The sequence below is a fragment of the Phyllopteryx taeniolatus genome, chromosome 5 (assembly GCF_024500385.1).
Source record: "Phyllopteryx taeniolatus isolate TA_2022b chromosome 5, UOR_Ptae_1.2, whole genome shotgun sequence".
NCBI lineage: Eukaryota > Metazoa > Chordata > Actinopteri > Syngnathiformes > Syngnathidae > Phyllopteryx > Phyllopteryx taeniolatus.
In genome coordinates this window covers 28178896-28198567 of record NC_084506.1, presented here as the reverse complement: position 1 = coordinate 28198567, position 19672 = coordinate 28178896, and the positions used below count along the sequence as shown (strand labels likewise).

Sequence of the window (19672 nt, the reverse complement as noted above, 5' to 3'; positions counted from 1 at the left end):
ACGTTTTGGGTTCCCACCACAGGAACTCTTAGTTCCTGTTCCTTGTTATGGGGTAAAAGAAGACCATCATTTCTGATTGGATGACCACTCGCTATTTGGCCAATTGTATGGTTTATGCCGTTGCTGTGTTATGTTTTTGTTTTCATCTTTCAGACAAGTTGAGCATTTTGTAGCACAGGCTTCTGCTATTAGCATGAGTGTGTCGGCCCAGCTGAACAGTCGGCTGGCTACTCAAACTGAAGCCCACAAACATTGGGGTAAATAATTGCAAAAGCCCAAAAATAACAGCATTGCGGGCCAGGAATACGTGATTGGACTGGTAAGTAGGGCCAGGCGGAGGAGAAGAGGATGGTTCAAACTTTTGCCACTCCACTGTGGCAAAAGTTTTAACTTTAATTATAATCACCACAAAATCATATAATACGTACCTTTTTCCATTTCTACTCATGGACTATAATTATGATTATATTAACGACTAATAATTTCCCTCCACATTCACATAACATACTTGTTAGGTTCATTGATGATTGTAAAATCTCCATAGGTGTGAATGTAATATCGCGAGTGTGAATGCGTGTTTGTCTACGTGTCCTGCAATTGGCTGGCGACCACCAGTCCAGGGTGTACCCTGCCTCTCACCCAATATCAGCTGGGATGGGGTCCAGTTCACCCGTGACCCTAATGAGGGCATGCGGTAAAGAAAATTGATGGATTGACATTGATACGTAACAATACTGAAATTTAGGTTAAAAGACCTGGTTTACGTCGCCACTAGCTCCCCAAGCTCTGCGACAGATTGCCTTTTGGGTCAAGATAATTCCCATCCAGCACCCTCTTTGTCGTCTTTGAGGAAGCATTATCAACTACCCATACGTGTGCCTTTTGGGTCAAGACAATTCCCAACCTGCACCCTATTTGTCGTCTTCGCGGAAGCATTCTCAACTGCGCATGCGTGTCACGATGGAACACTACATTACAGTTTAGATACGCAAATTCATAAATTGAAACGGTCGAATCCATATTTTGAGGTCAGGTGAAATACACATTATGATTTGTCTCACTTGTATTTTTGTCGTGTGTCCTTGTTTCGTCGTTCGTCAAACGTTCTCGTGCCCCGGCCGGTAAATGTACGTCACTTCCTCAGCGCGTATCCATTTGTGTGAGGCGACCGCTCTCTGTTGCCAAGTGTATTATTCACCAATAACTACGTTTACATTTATACGTTACATGTCTTGGTGTAAACAGCAGTTTGGGTAATTCGTATCTCCCAGCGCACCCATTGACCGTTGTGGAAAACAACGTCTTAACGTTTCGTCACAAAAAGGGAGGAAAACGTGCATTCGAAACAAGTAGTTGACCGGTGGCGGCTAACGTGAGCTAGCTAGTTTATGTTAATTGGCTAACTATTGTTAGCTGACCTCTTCTTTGTATCTGTGCCGTGGTCGCTGTGTCCGTTCGTGACTTTATCACGTCCTCTCCGGAGATTGAAAACGATGGAGTGTTCTCATTTGAGCTCGAACGTGAGCTTTGCTGGCGACTCCTGCAAGCTGCCTAACGGTGCTCCTTCCTCCTGGTGCTGCAGCGGTGAGTGACTGATCGTGATCACAGACCGACCGGGCTCATTTTGAAAGGCAGCACCATACGCACCACTCCCAATATGGCCATGCAGTGTATGTGAACGTGACCGACAACGAAATAGTGGGGATTACAACTGAACACACGACACGTAAACTAATTCAGCTTTTATGTTGTCCAGTTTGCAGATCGAATAAAAGCCCATGGCTTTGCCTCACCTGCCTGGTGGTCCACTGTGGACGGTAAGTTCTTGTCAGGACTCTTATACATACAGCCAGGCCATCAATCCTAGGTATTAACCAATGTATTATACTCGGGGGGGGGGGGGGGAATTTTATTGTATCACTTACAATTTACACTTGTTTTGGCGGCACGGTGGACGACTGGTAAGCACATCTGCCTCACAGTTCTGAGGATCTGGGTACAAATCCGGCCTCGGCTGTTTGGAGTTTGCACGTTCTCGCTGTGCCTGCGTGGGTTTTCTCCGGGTACTCCGGTTTCCTCCCACATCCCAAAAACATGCATGGTAGGTTAATTGAAGGCTAAATTTCCCGTAGGTGTGAATGTGAGTTTGAATGATTGATTGTTTATATGCCCCTTGTGATATGCAACCAGTTCAGCGTCTACCGCCCCTCTCGCCCAACGTCAGCTATGATGGGCTCCAGCGCACCTGCGAGCTTAGTGAGGATAAGCGGTACAGAAAATGAATGAATGAATTTACAAGTTTACTTGGTGTGAAATCTGGGCCTGTTTAGTTGAAGACAAAGCTGATGATCTTGCAGGAATCGCAGAAAGACCCACACAGAGATCCATCAATTTTCTATTGCACTTGTCCTCATTGGAGGAGCAGATGAGCTTGGAGCCTATCCCAGCTGACTTTGGGTGAAAGTTGGAGTACACCCTGGACTGTTTGCCAGTCAATCGCAGGATACAGACAACCACTCACACTCACATTCACACAGGGACAATTTAGAGCAGGGATGTCAAACTCATTTTGGTCGTGAGCCACATTTTAGTTACGGTTTCCCTCAGAAGGCCGTTATGACTGTGAATAAAAACCTACAAATCTTTAATTGTCTCATCATATTTAGACATGAAATTTATTAACTAGTTTTGGAATCAGAAATCAAGGGTAATGGGTTTTCAACCATTATTAATGGTTGGTAACACAAAAATGCTTGCAATATCTCAACGTTATCATTTATGATATGACATTTTGTACTTTTGGTACAGATTTTAACAAGACTCATGGAAGTTGACACGCATGATTTGCCTTTGCGAGCCACAAAAAAAATCATGTGGTGGGCTGGATCTGGTCCCCGGGCCTTGAGTTTTGACTCCTGTGATTTAGAGTCTTCACTGAACCTAACATGCATGTTTTTGGAATGTGGGAGAAAGTAAAGAGTACCCAGAGAAACCCCCGCAAGCATGGGGAGAACATGCAAACTCCACACAGGAAGGCCACGGCATGGATTGAAACCCCCAGCCTCATACAGTATAAGTGTGGCGTGGATGTGCTGAGCGCTCGGCCACTGTGCCACCCACACACAGAGATCCCAAATAATAATGTTAAAACCAGTTAAGTGATAATATCTAGCAGCATCTCTGATGATCTTGTGAAACACTCAAAGATCGGATTATACTGTGTTTATTCTGTAATTTTTAATGTAACTTGATTAATGTATGTTTTTCCCCAGATATGTGAATGGTCATGCAAAGAAACACTTTGAAGAGAGTCAAGTGTGCAGCAGCAGCCAAAGGAAAGCTGATAAACAGGAGAAAGAGAAAAGTCAACATTCGGTTTGCATGGATTCCGGCAACTACAGTGTGTTCTGGTGAGCGTCCAGTCTCAAGTTTTGTTTTAAAAAGTTACTCCTAAACTAAATAATTTTCCTATTTATCCCAAATATATTTTTATAACCCAAGTTGAATGTGTGCTATGAAAGCTGTTTTACTGAAGAATGGGGTCTGATGCAGATTTTATAGTTACAGATGTGATGAATTTGTTGTCAATGACACCAAAGTTGGGCATGTGCAAAAGGTACGGGAGCATCTCCAGAGTTTAGAAAAGTAAGTGTTTTTTTTTTTCCATCTTCGCATTATTTCATAAGAATTTGCACCCTCTGAACTAAACACAAATCATGTCTCCCCCCCCCCCTCCCCCTCCTTCTTTACAGCTCAGCCCTGATAGGGGACAGACAGAGGAAAAGAAAACTTCAAGACAGCCAGGCCCCAGACAAGAAAACATTGAAACAGAATGTAAGCCACCAAAAACACAACTGTAATATTCACTCATTCATTTACTGTACTGCTTATCCTCACGAGAGGCGTGCTGGAGCCTATCCCAGCTATCTTTGCGCGAGAAGCGGGGTGCACCTTGAACTGGTCGCCAGCTAATTGCAGGGCACATATAAACAACCAACCACTCGCAGTCACATTCACACCTATGGGAAATTTAGTCTTTAGTTAGCCTACCATGCATGTTTTTGGGATGTGGGTGGAAACCGGAGTACCAGGAGAAAACCCACGCAGGCACGGGAAGAACATGCAAACTCCACACAGGCGAGGCCGGATTTGAACCCGGGTCCTCAGAACTGTGATGCAGATGTGCTAACCAGTCGTCTAACATGCCACAACTGTAATAGTATCATTAACATTACAGTCTTGTGCTGCACATTGCATAGTATCCCGGATCCAATGGTACAGAGTCCGACATACGACATTTTGATCTTATAAATGGTGCACAATGAACTACTTCGCACAGCAGCGTAAGAATACATCGCAACGCTCAAATATCGCTGTATTTTCATTTGATTGTTTTATTTTTATGGCCTGGAAGTGTTTTGTGTAATTATGATTTTACAATTTTTTAGGTTACCGTATTTTCACGACCATAGGGCGCATCGCATTAAAAGACGCAGTCTCAGTTACGGGGTGTATCTCTGTATTTAACACATACATAAGGCGCACCGTATTATTGGGTGCTGGCATGGTAAAACATACGCTAGCTTAAAACATACGGTAGCATGAATGCACGCTAAAACAATGTTTTTAAAAAGGCAGCGGGAGAAAAACTGAGTTCGGTTGTACTTTATTGAAGTATTTAACAATGTACTCGCGTTATTTTTTGATCAATCCTCATCCACAAATCCATCAAAGTCCTCATCTTCTGTATCCGAAATGAACAGCTGGGCAAGTTCTCCAACAAACACGCCGGGTTCCCTCTCGTCATTGTCAGAGTCAGTCTCGTTGCCGGGGGTCTGTTCAGCAATGATATGCCGGCTTTCGCAAAAGCTCGGACAACAGTCAAAGCAGATACCTTAGCCTAAGCATCCACAATCCATTCACATATGGTGGCGTAACTCGCCCGGCGTTGCCTCCCAGTCTGAGTTGCACTTGGTTTTTCACAGCGGCTGTGAGATGGGCGCGCATGGAGTCACAGATCAACAGGGACGGTGACGCGTGGAAAAAAACATCCGGTCTCTTTACGTAGACCTCACTCATCCACTCTCTCATTTTCTCTTCGTCCATTCAATCCTTTTGATTGGCCTTAACGAAGACTTCGGCTGGAAACATTTCTTTAGGCAGCGTCTTCCTCTTAAAAATCACCATCGGTGGCAGTTTCTGTCCATTACCATGGCAACCAAGCACAACAGTAAAAGCCGACTTCTCGTGCCCCGTTGTGCGTATCGCCACCGTGCTGGTCCCGTTCTTCGGTGTGAAATGCTCCCAGTCAGTCAAGCGGAGCGCTCATCGAAGTCACACAGGCAGGTGAGGCAACAACATTTACATATTTTGGAACTCGGTGCACACATAAGGCACGCCGCATTATAAGGCACCCCGTCCATTTTGGAGAAAATTTAAGACTTTTAAGTGCGCCTTAAGTGGTCGTGAAAATACGGTAGTTAAACCGAGGACCGCCTGTATAGCTTGTCTGTCTCGAATTTAATTGAACTCTGAACCTTGATCTTCTAAAAAGCGTTACCGTGCGACTGTCACTTGGTCTGGAGATGCTAAAAACAGATCTTGTGTATTTTTACTTGGCGTCACCATTGGAATGTACTCTTGCATGTCACACTGTGCCTGTCAGGATAGCGCTGCTTTGGGTGCTACTGGGCTGCGTAACCTGGGCAACACGTGTTTTATGAATGCCATTCTGCAGTCGCTCAGGTGAGTCTTTTTCAATTACCAAATCCCACCTTTATTTGAAAAAAAAAACAACACCACCACAGCCATTACTGTAAGAGAGCGACTCGCTGTTTTGCATTAATGTACATTTAATACTGCCATCATTTGTTTACGTGTCTCTGTTCTTCACAGCCGATGTTGAAGGTCAAAAGTGTCACGTTTCCTTTGCAGTAACATCGAGCAGTTCAGCTGTTACTTCAAGGGGTTGCCTGCAGTAGCGCTACGCAGCGGTAAGACGGCCGGAAGGAGGACGTACCACACTCGCAGCCAAGGGGACACCAATGTGTAAGGTCCTCGTCTGGCGGGAGGAGTCATTAGCTGAGTGCATGCATCTAAAATCAGTGTTGGTGCACTTAAAAATGCATGAATTTAGAAACGTTTTGCAAATTTTGTGTCTGTGTCATAAAGCGGCTCTGGTCCAGTGACCGAATCGTTACTGGTTCGAATCCCGACTACAACTGTCTGCATGTCGAAGTGTCCTTGGGAAATACACTGAACCCTAATTTGCCTTCCATTGCAGCAGCCGCCCATTGGTGTATGAATGTGTGTGAGTGGGTGAATGTGAGGCTTTCTAAAGCGCTTTGGGCACTGTGATGGTGTAGATAAGCGCTATATAAGTGCAATCTTGAATATTGTCTTTTAAAGGTTTTAACTCCTAATTCTGTGTCATGGTTATTTGAAGCAGAATAATGTTGCAGTCTTGCAGAGCTCTGCATGGATGTCCTGTAGCTCTTTTTTCCATTGCTGATGTATTTTTTGGTTTAAGCAGGGCACATGCATATTGATATTTTAACATATTAACCAATTTCTGAAATGTGATAGCTACTCAATGACCAACACAGCACACCATACAAACAAGGATACACTATATTGCCAAGAGATGAATTCAAGTGACATCCCAGTCTTAATCCATCGGTTTTAACATGACATCGGTCTGCCCTCTGCAGTTATCACAGTTCAAACTCTTCTGGGACGGTTTTCCACAAGGTTTAGGAATATGTTTATTGGAATTAATGGCCATTTTTCCAGAAGTGCATTTGTGAGGTTACACACTGATTTTGTACGAGATGGCCTTGCTCTCAGTCTTCGCTCTCTCCAAAATTGTTCTTTTGGGTTGAGGTCAGGATTGTGCGGGCCAAGCAAATTCATTCACATCAAACTCCCATCCATGTCTTTATGAACCTTGATTTGTGCACTGATGCAAAGTCATGTTGGAACAGGAAGGGCCCATCTCCAAACGGTTCCCACAAAGTTGGAAATGTCCAAAACATTAGCCTCTCATCTCCAGAAGGAACGTTGAATGCTTCAGCAGAACAAGAGATTTTGAACAGTCAAACAGTTTGGGGATTACCCCTTCCTGTTCCGCCATTTCTGTGCACTAGTACACAAAGCAAGGTCCGTAAAGACAAGGGTGAGAGAATTTGGTATGAATGACATGGTCTTTACAGAGTCCTGCCCTCAACCCGATAGAACACCTTTGGGTTGATTTCGAGTGGACAGTGAGCCAGGCCTTCTCGTCCAACATCAGTGTCTGAACTCACAAATATGCTCCTTGAAGAATGGGGAAAAAGTCTCATAAACTCACTCCTAAACCTTTTCAAAACCTTCTCACAAGAGTTGAAGCTGTTACAGCTGCAAAGGGTAGACCAACATCATATTAAACCATATTTAGAATGGGATATCACTTAATATCATGTGAGTCAAGGCAGGTGATCGAATACTTTTGGAGATATAGTGTATCTCCACCACCACTGACAATCATTAGTCTCTTCCCCCCAAACCAAACTTCTGTAGTAGTAGAAGAAATGGAAACTAGACTGTTAGCTAAATAGACTGCTAACTGTTAGCATCTCAAGATAATATTTTGGAGACGTGATATTGATGTCTTTGCTGACTTTGATCAGAAGGGGGCGGTATATTTTTTTAAACTAGTTGAGACTGCTTAGGAGTGCAGCGCATTTTGTTTCAATAATTTTAAGACAATTTATCAACAAGCCATTCCACACAAGCAGCAACATTCTTAACAATCACGATTATCGATTACAATCACGATAATCACATACCATTGCCATTCCTAAATGCAAAGCAGTAACGCACCGGTCGTGTGTAGCAGGTGGTGATGGTGGCAGAATAATGTGTTGCTTTATGATCAACAGGTCACTGGTGGAGGAGTTAAGAAAGACCTTTTGTTCCCTCTGGCAAGGGAACCAGACTGCATTTAGTCCGGACTCCTTATTTTATTCAGTGTGGAAAATCATGCCGAGTTTCAGGTATGTCAAAAACTGTTCATATTTGTTCAATTCAGAACAAGTTTACATCCGGGATCCTTCCTCCCATCTAGAGGCTATCAGCAACAGGATGCCCATGAGTTCATGCGCTACCTGTTGGACCACCTGCACAGGGAGCTCCAACAGAGTCAGAACAGGGCAGCAGAGCCTAGCTCGCCTCAGGACAGGCTCCGACTCTCCAGCATGGATGGCAAAAGCTGCTTGTAGGTTAACCTATGACCATAGTTTGTGTTTCACATTCATTTTTATGTGGAAAAAAACCCTTATTGTGATGTTAGTCTCCTAGGTCCATTGTGGTTTCCCACGGACTAGACAATTCATTTATTTTCAGGTTCACCGTATAATTTATGCTCCCTCTTCTATAAAAAGCCAGTCTCATTCTTTAGAAGTATGGTACATAATTACATCCAGAGCTACTTTTTACTCATAACAATACCAATGTCTTTGTATTCGTGAACACTGCATGATTTGTACGTGCGTTTTGATGTCATGTGTTGGTCTAACTGCAGAAACGGCGCTCCCAGTGTCGTCACATCTATTTTTGGTGGGATCCTTCAGAATGAAGTCAACTGTTTGATATGTGGGACCGAATCTCGGAAGTTTGACCCCTTTCTTGGTAAGATTCCGAGACCACCACATTGTTTACACTCTTAGTAAAGTGTAAATGAAGTGGGCCCTCGGTTTAAGGCCGAGTTCCGTATCTACGACACCGACGTAACCAGGGTCCGACGTTAAGCCTCTTGGAGTGGCGGCCTGATAGGGCCACCATGAGCCAAGTTGTGGTGGCGCTGTCAGAACTTGTACTGGCCCCGTATATTCATAATATAATACATTATGTTTTAGTGAGTATTTCATATTTAGCATCTTCATACTGTATTATTTAAGCCCCTTTAACAAATTATTAGTACAATTTCATTCATGGCGGTGACTGTACTAACCTCACTAAAATGAAGGCATTACAATTGCACAAATTAATAAGAATGCTTAAAAGAATCAATCAATGACAAAATTCTTAACATATTTACTTATCACTGGCATTCCAGCAATGCGTTATCTTGTGTCTTGATGTTGTGCACACTATGTATAAGTAGGGGTGGTACGATCAGTGCTTCATAATGGCAATTCCGGTACCGATAATTCATCAGTAAAATCTGATGATCACTGCCGATACGATCATATAAATTAGCTGTACATTTTTCAATTTATTTATGGTGAGTGCTATTGGCTATATTATCTGACATGTTTGTTTGGGATTGCTTCACAGCTGTTGCACAGTGTGAAGCGGAGAGGGGATGCTACACAAGGGCTGGGCAATTATGAAAAATAAATAATAATTCCGATTATTTTGACTGAGATTGAAATCATGATTAATAAACATGATTGTTCATTTATTTAAAAACTTTATTGAACTACCAAAATTCAACCTTAAATATAACTTAAAAGAACAAACAGAAAATTAAATTGGTAACAACCAAAAAAACAATATATTAAAATAATAGAAATTGGAGGGAGGGGGAACAATAAAGAAAACAAAATACATTCATGGCTAAAAACGTGCAAATGGTTTTGCCATGACTGTATTGTCTGTTATAGTTGTTTTAAAAATCCTCTTATTATTCTGGCAAATATAAATAATTTACGTAATCCTAATTGATGTAAAACAGGAAAAGTTTAGTCTGATTTCGTGTCACAGTCAGGACAAAAAGTCAATGACTGTATCTGCTGTTCCTGCGGTGTACGCCTTGACCTCTTAGTGACAGTGTGGTGCGAAGCATGCATGGAGCGACTCATTTACTGTAAACTAATAAAGCGTAGAAGAAGAAAGTCGCAATACAATGTTAATGAACTCGTTTTTCACAGATTAGGAAGCATTATGCCCTTGTGTATTGTTATATTACCTTCCTGTATGTGTTACTATGTTGTTTGTGTCTGAATATTCGTTATTTGAAGGTGAATCCCTCCTGTGACCAAAGGCTAATATTAACTAGCCCCTCAATAGTGTTTTCCATTGATTGTTAGCATTAAGATGGCTATTTCTAAAACGATGTCTTGTATTTAAATATAAAATGAGGGTAATTCTTTTTTTTTTGCACTTAGTTTTACAGTTAACTCCAACTGGACGGTCAATAAACATCTTAAACCATACTCAGGGATGGCAGATTAACATTCTACAGGCTGCAAAGTACGAGCTGCTGTATGAGGGTAGCTGTGTTAGCTTCGCATATCGTTTTGAGGCTAACCCGAATCCCTGCCCGTTTATCCAGTCAGGCAGTGCTGGCCACAGTTTCTGCTTCCGTCATCACAACATCCTGTCTTGGACGGGATGTTTCTGTGATTAAAAAATAAAATAAAATCAGACGTACAATGCAAATGTAGTTTTGGGCCATTGTCCCCCCCCCAAAAAACAGTTTTTTGTTTATATATATATATATATACACAGGGTGATTGAAAAGGAACTCCCTATTTTAAAAAACTTGTAATTTATTTATATGTTGTAATATTTTTCTCAATTTATTTGTGTATGTTCCATGATTAAAGGAGCAAGTCAATTCTACCAAACCAACGACTTTGGAAGAGCTTGAAGGGCGAATACGAGAAGTTGTGTCTTCCATCCCACAAGAGTTCCTTGTGAAATCAGTTAATGCGGTTCCCAGGCGGCTTGAGAAACTGGTGGCTAATGCTGGCGCCCATATTGAATTTTAAATAAAACTCCATGCAATACACTTTCTTCTCATGTTCATTTCTTGTAAGAATTATAGTTCAGAAATAAATTACAAGAACTTAGAAATAGGGAGTTACTTTTCAATCACCCGGTGTGTGTATGTAAGACAACGGAAACCATTGGGTTTATGAAGTGTAATAAAGTCACATATGTATCCACTCAAATACAGTCCTACTCACCATTATTGGCACCCATTAAGTTTAAGTACTAAATGTGGACTATCTCCTGAAGAAATCGGATCAAGTGAAACAACATTTTTCTATGGAGAACTTGTTTGATACAAAAGAGCAAATCCATCCATCCATTTTCATCCGCTTATCCTCACTAGGGTCGCGGGTATGCTGGAGCCTATCCCAGCTAACTGCAGGCAGGAGGCGGGGTACACCCTGAACTGGTTGCCAGCCAGTCGCAGGGCCCATAGAAACAAACAGTCTTTCGCACTCACACTCATACCTATGGACAATTTAGAGTCTTCAATTAACCTACCATGCATGTTTTTGGGATGTGGGAGAAAACCGGAGTACCCGGGGAAAACCCACGCAGGCACGGGGAGAACATGCAAACTCCACACAGAATTCTGAAGACATTTTAGAGTGAAAAGTCTTACCCAGTGTAAGAAAACTTGATTTGAAGATCATGGGTCCTCCAGCAAGACAAAGACTCAAAGCACACATCCCAAAGCAGACAGGAATGGTTGAAAAGGAAAAAAATGGCCAGCAACGAGTCCTGATCTCAATCCAATTGAAAATCTTTGGGGGGTGCTGAAATCTGTCGTTGGGGAAAAGAACCCTGCAAATGTTCAAGAGCTTGAACAAATTGTAAAGGAAGAGTGGGAGAAAATCGAACCTGAGAAGTGCAAAAAGCTTATAGATGGATACAAGAAATGTTTGGACGTTCAACCAATATTAAGAAGGTGTTCCAATATTGCAGCACATGCTGTTTTTTCTTTGAAATTCCAATAGCTAAGTTTAAAAAAATATATTTTTCTTTGTTAAATTACTTTGGACCTCCAATTAAAATATCCTGATGATATAAGTTTGGTACATTTCCATTTATTTCTGAAGGTATTATACAGGTTATGCAAAAATGAAGGGGTACCAATAATGGTGAGGAGGACTGTACATTTGTGTGTTGTGTCTTTAAATGGCGTGACCTAGAGAGTGCCTTGTAGCTCTCTCTCACTTTCTCCCTCTCCTGCAAGCTCCGGCCGCAGGGACAGATGAGGACTTACCTAACCGGCGAGAGCTCAGCGGAAACCACACATACTTTCTAGGGTTTCTTTATTGCACGATCATTTGCACGTTTCACTTTATTGGGAGCCATAATGAGAGCTTATTTACAGAAGAAAAAAACAAAAACAACCTGAAGTACATGTGCGGCGTGAATGATGTTTACGCTGTGTGAGAGAAACTACAAGGGAGTGTTCGGTGTGTATGTCAGGAAGAATAGTTTGTGAACCCAAGCAATATTTGTCCCACAAATGTGTTTGCAAACCGATTTGTCAGTGAACCGAGTTCCACAAAGCGGTTCCACCTTAACTCATTCACTGCCAGCCGTTTTCCGAGCAGGGAACCCCTAGAGTGTCAGGCATTTTCGAGCAATTTCACACATTTTTCCAGCCCTGCAGAATATTGTGTACTATGACTATGTAAAGACCAAAAGAAAGAAGAAAAAGTTTGTCTCTAGCGTATACCATTCTTTAGTAATCAGCAGTCAAATATAGGCTACTTTCAGCCAAATCTGGTTCTGGAGGAAAAACAAAACTGAGAAAACAGCCTTTTTGTGAAAGTAGACACATCAAGCAGAACAATGACTTTGACACCAATATTTTTTTTCCTTTTGTGGAAATCTCAAACATCTGCACATACAACAACACAGAAAAAGTACTTTTGACAGAAAAAATATTTATTTATTATAACTGTACAGAATTTACATTAGACACAAATGCATGAACAAATGGGGTTCCCACACTTAGAATTTTTTTCCTCCAAATTTTTATTAGCTTGCACATAAAACCTAGCAAAGTTTTATCCACATCTGGATTTTATTCTTTGGTGGTGGTTTTGTGTGGTTGTCATTGTCCTTGAAACCAGTCCCGACTTCTGCTCGAAGCACAACCTGTGCAGTTAGAAACATAACTATTACTAAAAAATACATTGTTGAAATTGCTGACGTGGACAAAAAAAAGCTTTCAATTACCTTTTTTCTCTGCACTGGGTACTGGAATGGGTGCCGAACGTCTGGTGGATGCATAACTTGTAAGTTTTAAAAAATACATACCATTACTAGTGTTTTGCAAGGGTAAAAAAAATCGGCACAAGATGTTTGACTCGCGGGTGTTAAATTCCAGCAAGATGGACAAAATGGAAAATTCAAATCAGTACTGGCAACAGATGTTACATTGTAATGCGAACTAGTGGGACTAAATTATGTTTTTATGTAACAAGGACTGAAGGAGCGTGTTTGATCGCTTAATGAAGCTCACGCGAGCTCCAAACCAGTTACTTTCGTCTTCATATCATCCGGAGGGATGAAGCTCGGCTGGCGATCCTCTGACGATTTCGAATCCCATTTATATTCAAATCTCGGTCGGCAGACAATCAACTGGTAAGCGGCCGAGAATGTCGCCATTTGGCCCGGTTTTGGGCGATAGCTTTGCAACAAAGTGAACGCTCGGAGCGTCGTTCTGGCTCAGAGCATCATCCTTTATTCCCCCGCATGATCAACGGTGTCATTCCTGTCAGTATTTTTCTTGCCTTGGTGCAATACATTTCTAGTTCCAAAAGCTTTTTTGTAAATATTTTTTTTCATTTTGTCTTCTCTTTTCCACCATTATGCTTGCCTTCTCTCATTGTCTCTTGCACCCACCTCCTCCTTCCTCTGAGGGAGGAGTTTACCTCAAGGCATTGTTGCCCTGTACAGAGTGCCAAGCCTCATTGCAGTTGTCCAGAGGCTCGACGATCACACACAAACTTTACAAGACCCTCCCCCACCCATCCCCATTAAAAAACGCCATTGCCGTCTTTGGAGGGCATTGACAGGGAGTAGATGGATTCTGAATGACGTCTTTGGACGGCATTGGCAGGGAATGTGTTAATTGCTCCATTTTGTTTTTTTCACTTCAGTGAAACTGTGGCGAGTCTAAAGCTTACTCATAACACTCAAGTCATTGTTCGCAAGTCATGGCCCAAAAATAAAAAATTGTCCAAGCGATGGCTTGTATTAGTAAATTATTAAGTCAGGGCACCTGTAAGTTAAGGTACTACTGTACTGTCATTAGAGATGCATTATTTATATTCCACATTTACATTAATACCACCTTCTCTCAATTAGATTTGTCGCTGGACATTCCCAGTCGGTTTAGACAAAAGAGGAGTAAGGATCAAGAGCCAGGTCCAACGTGCACCTTGCGTGGTAAGATATTGGTCTGCTGTATCAGATGTGGTCGTATTATTTGGGAATGTAAAGTTAAATTACTGTTTTAGAGTGCTTACGAAGCTTCACTGACCTGGAAGAGCTGGATGAAACTGAGCTGTACTATTGTCACAAGTGTAAAAAGCGACAGAAATCCACTAAGAAGTTCTGGATCCAGAAGCTTCCAAAGGTAAAAGAAGAGCTGTTATTATGAAGCAGCCACTTAATAAATTGAAATATGTTATTCTAGGCTAGGTCAACTAGTGTGGGGAAAATATACTGTTGTTCGGTTTAATTTAAAAGTTTTGTTTCCAAATGCAGGTTTTGTGCCTGCACTTAAAAAGGTTCCACTGGACTGCCTTTTTGAGAAACAAAGTGGACACTTATGTGGAATTTCCACTAAAAGACTTGGACATGAAGGGCTATTTGCTTGAGGTAAGTTTGTACACCATGTAGGCTTTCTTTGTGCTTCAGCCCAAACTACATCAGGCTCACGTAGTAGTCAGCGGCATGTAGAGGGAACAACACATTTGCTCAAAGGGCCTCAAAAAAAAAAGGTCCAAGTCGAGTACTTCAATCATACAGGAATGTGAGCGCCAGGATGACAAAAAACACATAATAAGCGGGTTGGTATAAAGGAGTCAGTAAGATCTTCCAGAGGGACCGGAGTACTGAATTGTAGCCAGTTTTGTTACTGTCACCCTTAATATACCAGTACTAAAAAACCTGAAACGTTGCCTAAAACTAAGCTATTGTTTTTCCATTTTGAAAATATAAAAATTTGATCTTTTTTACCCCGTATGATTATTTCATAATTACGTGATTGGCCACAATTTCCAATCACATGAACTTAAGTCAGAACATGATATGGTCATGAATGCATTGCAATAATGAAGAGACATGGAAAAATATTTCTATTACAGCTGAATAAATCATTACCATGTTCAGTGTCTTGACATAGCTTAATATCCATCCATCCATTTTCTGTACTGTTAATCCTCACTAGGGTCGCGGAATTAATTAAAAGTTCATCAAATTTGTTATTTTAAAAGTATGTATCAGACTGGTAGCCCTTGGGTACATTAATCTGTACCCAAGAAGTAGCTCTCAGTGTCAAAAAGGTTGGTGACCCCCTTGTTCATAGTGTTGTTGTTTTTTTCCACATAGAAAAGCATTCTAATTAATATTTGTATTGGTACACTGACTCTTTTTGGAGTCACAGATCTTGTTTTACTTCAGAGCATCATTAATCTCCTTTTCCCCCCCCGTCACCAGTGACTGACTGGCAGCAGGGGGCGCCACTGTACAATAAATATGCTATTTGGAAACCTGCAGGTGTCAGAAGAGGCAGCCCTTATGATTTTGTTTCCTTCCTGTCCTCTCATTTGTATTCAAATTGTTTACAAGGGTGTTTGGCACCGTATAGATCCTCCCACCTCAAACCGGTAGACACTACCCCAGTCTTGTCCTATATACTACGCACTGCATCCCTTCGTCACAGGATGTAGCGCTGCCTTCCCAGTCCATTTCGGTAAAATCCAACTCTTATGCAATGTTATTGTCATAATTTAATTATTCTCTATTGTTTTTCTGCTCTGTCCTCTTTTCTCTATATCTCACCCCTCAAATATGTGTTCCGTCTGACTGCATTTCCAAGTAATAATTCCTCACGATACAATACAAATAACTATAGAGAGAAAAACTGTTCTATCAACAAAAAAACAAAAACATACACATCCACTATACTGGACAGGTTAAAAAATAGACAGCTGGAAATTCTAGCTGCTATTGGAGTTCTATTGGAGTGACAGCTGAAGGCATGAAAACAGGAAGCAGAAAAAAACCAAACACTCACCTTGCTTGTGTCTTTTCAGCCAGAGAGTTTGTTAGCGGAGAGCTGTCGGTATGACCTGGCAGCCATTGTAGTGCATCATGGATCTGGGTGAGTAGAATTTCCAGGCTTTAGAATGGGTCATTTTCACATATGTCACAAATAACATTTAGTCATGTTAAGATTGCAACAGTATCCGTGTTCTTCTCGTTTGCTGTTTGAACAAGTAGCTGCCTTTACTTCCTTACAATGGGCCTCATTCACTAACCGTGCGCACGCACAGATTTACGTACGCGCGCTTGACGCACAAATCTTTGATTCATCAATGTGTTCGTACTTGTTGTTTGTACTCTGCGAACCAATTTTGAACCTCCTCAGACCATGCATACGCACAAATAATGCAGGATCAGCTTTTGAAAATACGTCAAACACGTTTTACCCAAGATGCACAACATATTGGAAGTCATTTATAAAAAGAATAACAATAAAAAAGGACACTTGTCATCACTTTTACCCTCGTTCCGGTCAATTGCTTGTACAGAATGTGTATTTATATGTGTGTGTGTCCCGCCCGCTGCAGCTGTCTGCATGCAGTCCGACGTTGTCATTCAACGAGCAGGAAGTGCGATCGGACTGCTCGCATTTCCTAGTTTTCCCCAAGGCTTCAGTATACTTTCTAATCCCTCTGATAATCTGATTTATATATTTTTCTGTGATTCGGAATGTGCAAATGTGATGTAAATTGAGTTAGTCACGCACACACCCACACACTGGTTGAATTGTGACATACTCTGGTCAGCATATATGGCTCATATACAGAATTATCTTCTGCTTCCTATGCTAATTTCATGAATTTTATCAACTACAAATGCCTCTTTGCTGTGTTATATTTATTCCTTGCTATGTATTTTAGAAACAAATGGCCAATGCAGTGTTTGTTCATTCTTGGCTCTCAAATTGTTTTTGTATAGGTACTGTGTGTGTATGTTTTGTGCCACATTCTCTAATTTACCTTTGGAATTAATTCATAATGATTAACATGATTAGTATGTAGTTGGTTTCTGTGTTTAGCAAGCGTTACGTTGCTACCAACTTTTTGAATATAGGATAAAGCAGTGATTCTCAAAGTGTGTTGCGAGCACCACTAGTGGTATGATGGCTCCCTCTAGGGGTACACAAAAGAATCACTTAATAAAATACAAATCAAATTTACATTTAAAATGTGCAATAAAATCTATGCATGCAGTCGGTTTAAACGTTTTTTTTAATTCAGCACAGTACATTTACCTGAAGTATATTTTCTAAATACAGTTGTATTTAACTTTTACATTTGCATTCAATCTTTAAGAACTGCTTGTTTTTCAACATTCATGTTATGTACTCAGTACAGTACGTTTTACCCTTCAAGGACATTACATTTTTAAGCACAGTTAAGTTGTGCTTAACTTTTTAATACAGTACAGTACATTTGCATTTAATCTTTAAGAACTGCTTCTTTTGAAACATTCAGGTAAAATATATTTACCTTATGTGCAATACACTTTGTGTTAATGTCAAAACTGAGCCCACTATGTGACTGTATGTTTATGTTGGTACTTGAAGAGCTAAGTAATTTTTGAGGCGGTGCTTAGTATAGAAAATTTGAGATCCAGTGGAATAAAGCTTAAGTAAGTTTTCAATCAGCCGTCTCTTGTGGGGAAAAAGAAGAAAAAAAACCTCTGCGCATTGGCTGAGATACGTCAGATGGACGTCCTTTTATATGGAAATAGGGGCGCAGATTGCAGGTCTCGGGCATCAGCCAGTCATTTGGAATGAATTTTAATTCACTAACATACACACGGTGGTGCGAAAAAAATTGTCCAGTCGGCACGTGTCATGAATCTGATGGAGATTTTGCATCTACGAACATCAACTTGTGCACAGTGAGAACATTTCTACGCATTTATTTGTGAATGAGGCCCAATGTGAGTGAGAAGCTCCAATTTACAATTTAAAAGCCTCTTGTACTGATAGTGCCGCTGTTCTATCATGGACCTCTAAGGGGCAGTGTTGTGCTAGATGTGGCTGACCACATCGCCTCATCCTGTTGGCCTGCAGAATGTGACCTATCGCTCGTGCGTGTGTTGGCAGGGCGGGATCGGGACACTACACGGCGTATGGCAGCCACGAGGGGCGCTGGTACCACTTCAACGACAGCACAGTCACGCTTGCCACTGAGGAAACGCTGAGGAAGGCCAAGGCGTACATCCTTTTCTACACGGAGAGGGCTGAGCGGACGACAGCAGCGTTGGACACGTGTTTTGGAGAGGCGGACGCACACGGGATTTTAGAAAACCACTCGGCACCAGATACCTTGCCATTACAAAACACAGACACAGCCGCACCAGAGAAATCGAACGCAGAGAGAACGCGATCAGCCGAGGCCTCTCTGTTTGAGGATGATGTTCAAACTGCGACACAGTGAATCAGACCAATTCCGTTCTTCACCCCAGTCACACCTTGCAACCCTCAAGGTAGTTATTTTGGAGCCAAATAACAGTTGTTGTCATTTTACATTCATCTCCTTAGTGTTTTGTTGCTCGGTGGATTTTTAATCCAAATATCATCATTTCACTTAATGAATGATGTTAAGCCTTAGAAAATGTGTTGGTCCAAAACTGACCAATAACTTTTACTCAGACACTGCCATCACACAATCAGTTGAAGTCTCCCTTATTTTGGTGCAAATCATGTTCTCCACCCACTCAGAACCTCTCTAGCGGAGTAAACACATGATTCAAAATGTGACGGAACCCACACATGAGAAAGAAAAAAGTGGCAATTGTGTGCTTATTGTCTTTATACGGTCTGGTGTACTCCAGAGTCAAGACAGAACCATATCTCCAATGACAATTGCGCTTACCCCCTCTGTCGTAGTACCAAAACTGACCTGTGAGACATATCATACAAACAACAGAACCAGTTGTTTTTCTATGTCCAGCAGCAGCGCCAGCCTCAGATCGTTTCCTATTTGGCTATCGTTCTGTTTTAAGAGTCCGTGGATTGGTTAAACTCTTTGTTGACCACATACTTTTTGTTCATGAAGACTGAACTGGTTAAACATTTACGATTTCCAAGCAGATCAGAGGAAAAAATCATTAGCAATACACCCAACACCACTCAGGATAATCTTTTAGAGACATCTGACAATCAGGTATTTCTTAACTTTGACCTGTAGGTGGTAAAAATGCTAAAAGAATTTCCCCATTATCGGTATGTGAGTACCCCGCTTTAGTCATGTGGGACATCGTAACCTTTATCATTCAAAGATTTATGACTGACAAAAGCTCTTATTGATCATGACCATGATGTGAACGCTATAATTCTCCTTGTATTTGGAACATTTTTAAAACAAGTCAAACCTGATGAGAAAAACATTGAAATGTTTTTTTTGTGTGTGTGGTTGATGAGGGAAAGTGCTTTGTGGGAAAACTATTATATACACATATATATATACACGCTATCATTTCTAACCATTGAGTGGAATTAATTACCACGTTTCCGCATAGAATCAGGTAACTGACTTGAAGATAGCATTCAGTTTTTAAATTTTTCAATTATTGGTTCATGGTGGACGACTGGTTAGCACATCTGCCTCACAGTTCTGGGGACCGG

At 41.4% G+C, this 19672-nt stretch overlaps 1 protein-coding gene and 1 long non-coding RNA gene across 5 annotated transcripts; one reads left to right on the top strand and one right to left on the bottom strand.

Moving 5' to 3' along the window:
* Positions 1–143: 143 nt before the first annotated feature.
* On the top strand, positions 144–19423 carry usp3 (ubiquitin specific peptidase 3). Of its 3 annotated transcripts, XM_061774483.1 has the most exons (16): positions 144–319; positions 1484–1584; positions 1757–1817; positions 3273–3410; positions 3562–3645; positions 3753–3834; positions 5666–5745; positions 5935–6048; positions 7920–8033; positions 8105–8254; positions 8561–8667; positions 14107–14187; positions 14259–14377; positions 14509–14622; positions 16062–16129; positions 18149–19423. In XM_061774483.1, the coding sequence occupies exons 2-16, from the start codon at positions 1494–1496 to the stop codon at positions 18480–18482; spliced, it is 1737 nt and encodes a 578-aa protein (XP_061630467.1). In that variant the 5' UTR covers positions 144–319; positions 1484–1493; the 3' UTR covers positions 18483–19423. The 3 variants fall into 3 exon arrangements, with proteins under 3 accessions (XP_061630467.1, XP_061630466.1, XP_061630468.1); XM_061774482.1 differs by lacking the exon at positions 144–319 and having other exon boundaries at positions 366–1584; XM_061774484.1 differs by lacking the exon at positions 144–319 and having other exon boundaries at positions 1572–1670.
* LOC133478434 (uncharacterized) lies at positions 12579–16737 on the bottom strand. Of its 2 annotated transcripts, none has more exons than XR_009788674.1 (3): positions 16043–16737; positions 12973–13028; positions 12579–12891 (listed from the first exon to the last, which is right to left on the bottom strand). It is a non-coding gene; the product is annotated as an uncharacterized LOC133478434 (long non-coding RNA). The 2 variants fall into 2 exon arrangements; XR_009788675.1 differs by having other exon boundaries at positions 12973–13013.
* Positions 19424–19672: the final 249 nt, after the last annotated feature.

Coding starts and splice junctions, on each gene's coding strand:
- usp3 (XM_061774483.1), top strand. CDS start 1,494: ATGGAGTGTTCTCATTTGAGCTCGAACGTGAGCTTTGCTGGCGACTCC. Junction 8,034..8,104: donor AAAATCATGCCGAGTTTCAG/GTATGTCAAAAA, acceptor CCTCCCATCTAG/AGGCTATCAGCAACAGGATG. Junction 14,623..16,061: donor TGAAGGGCTATTTGCTTGAG/GTAAGTTTGTAC, acceptor GTGTCTTTTCAG/CCAGAGAGTTTGTTAGCGGA.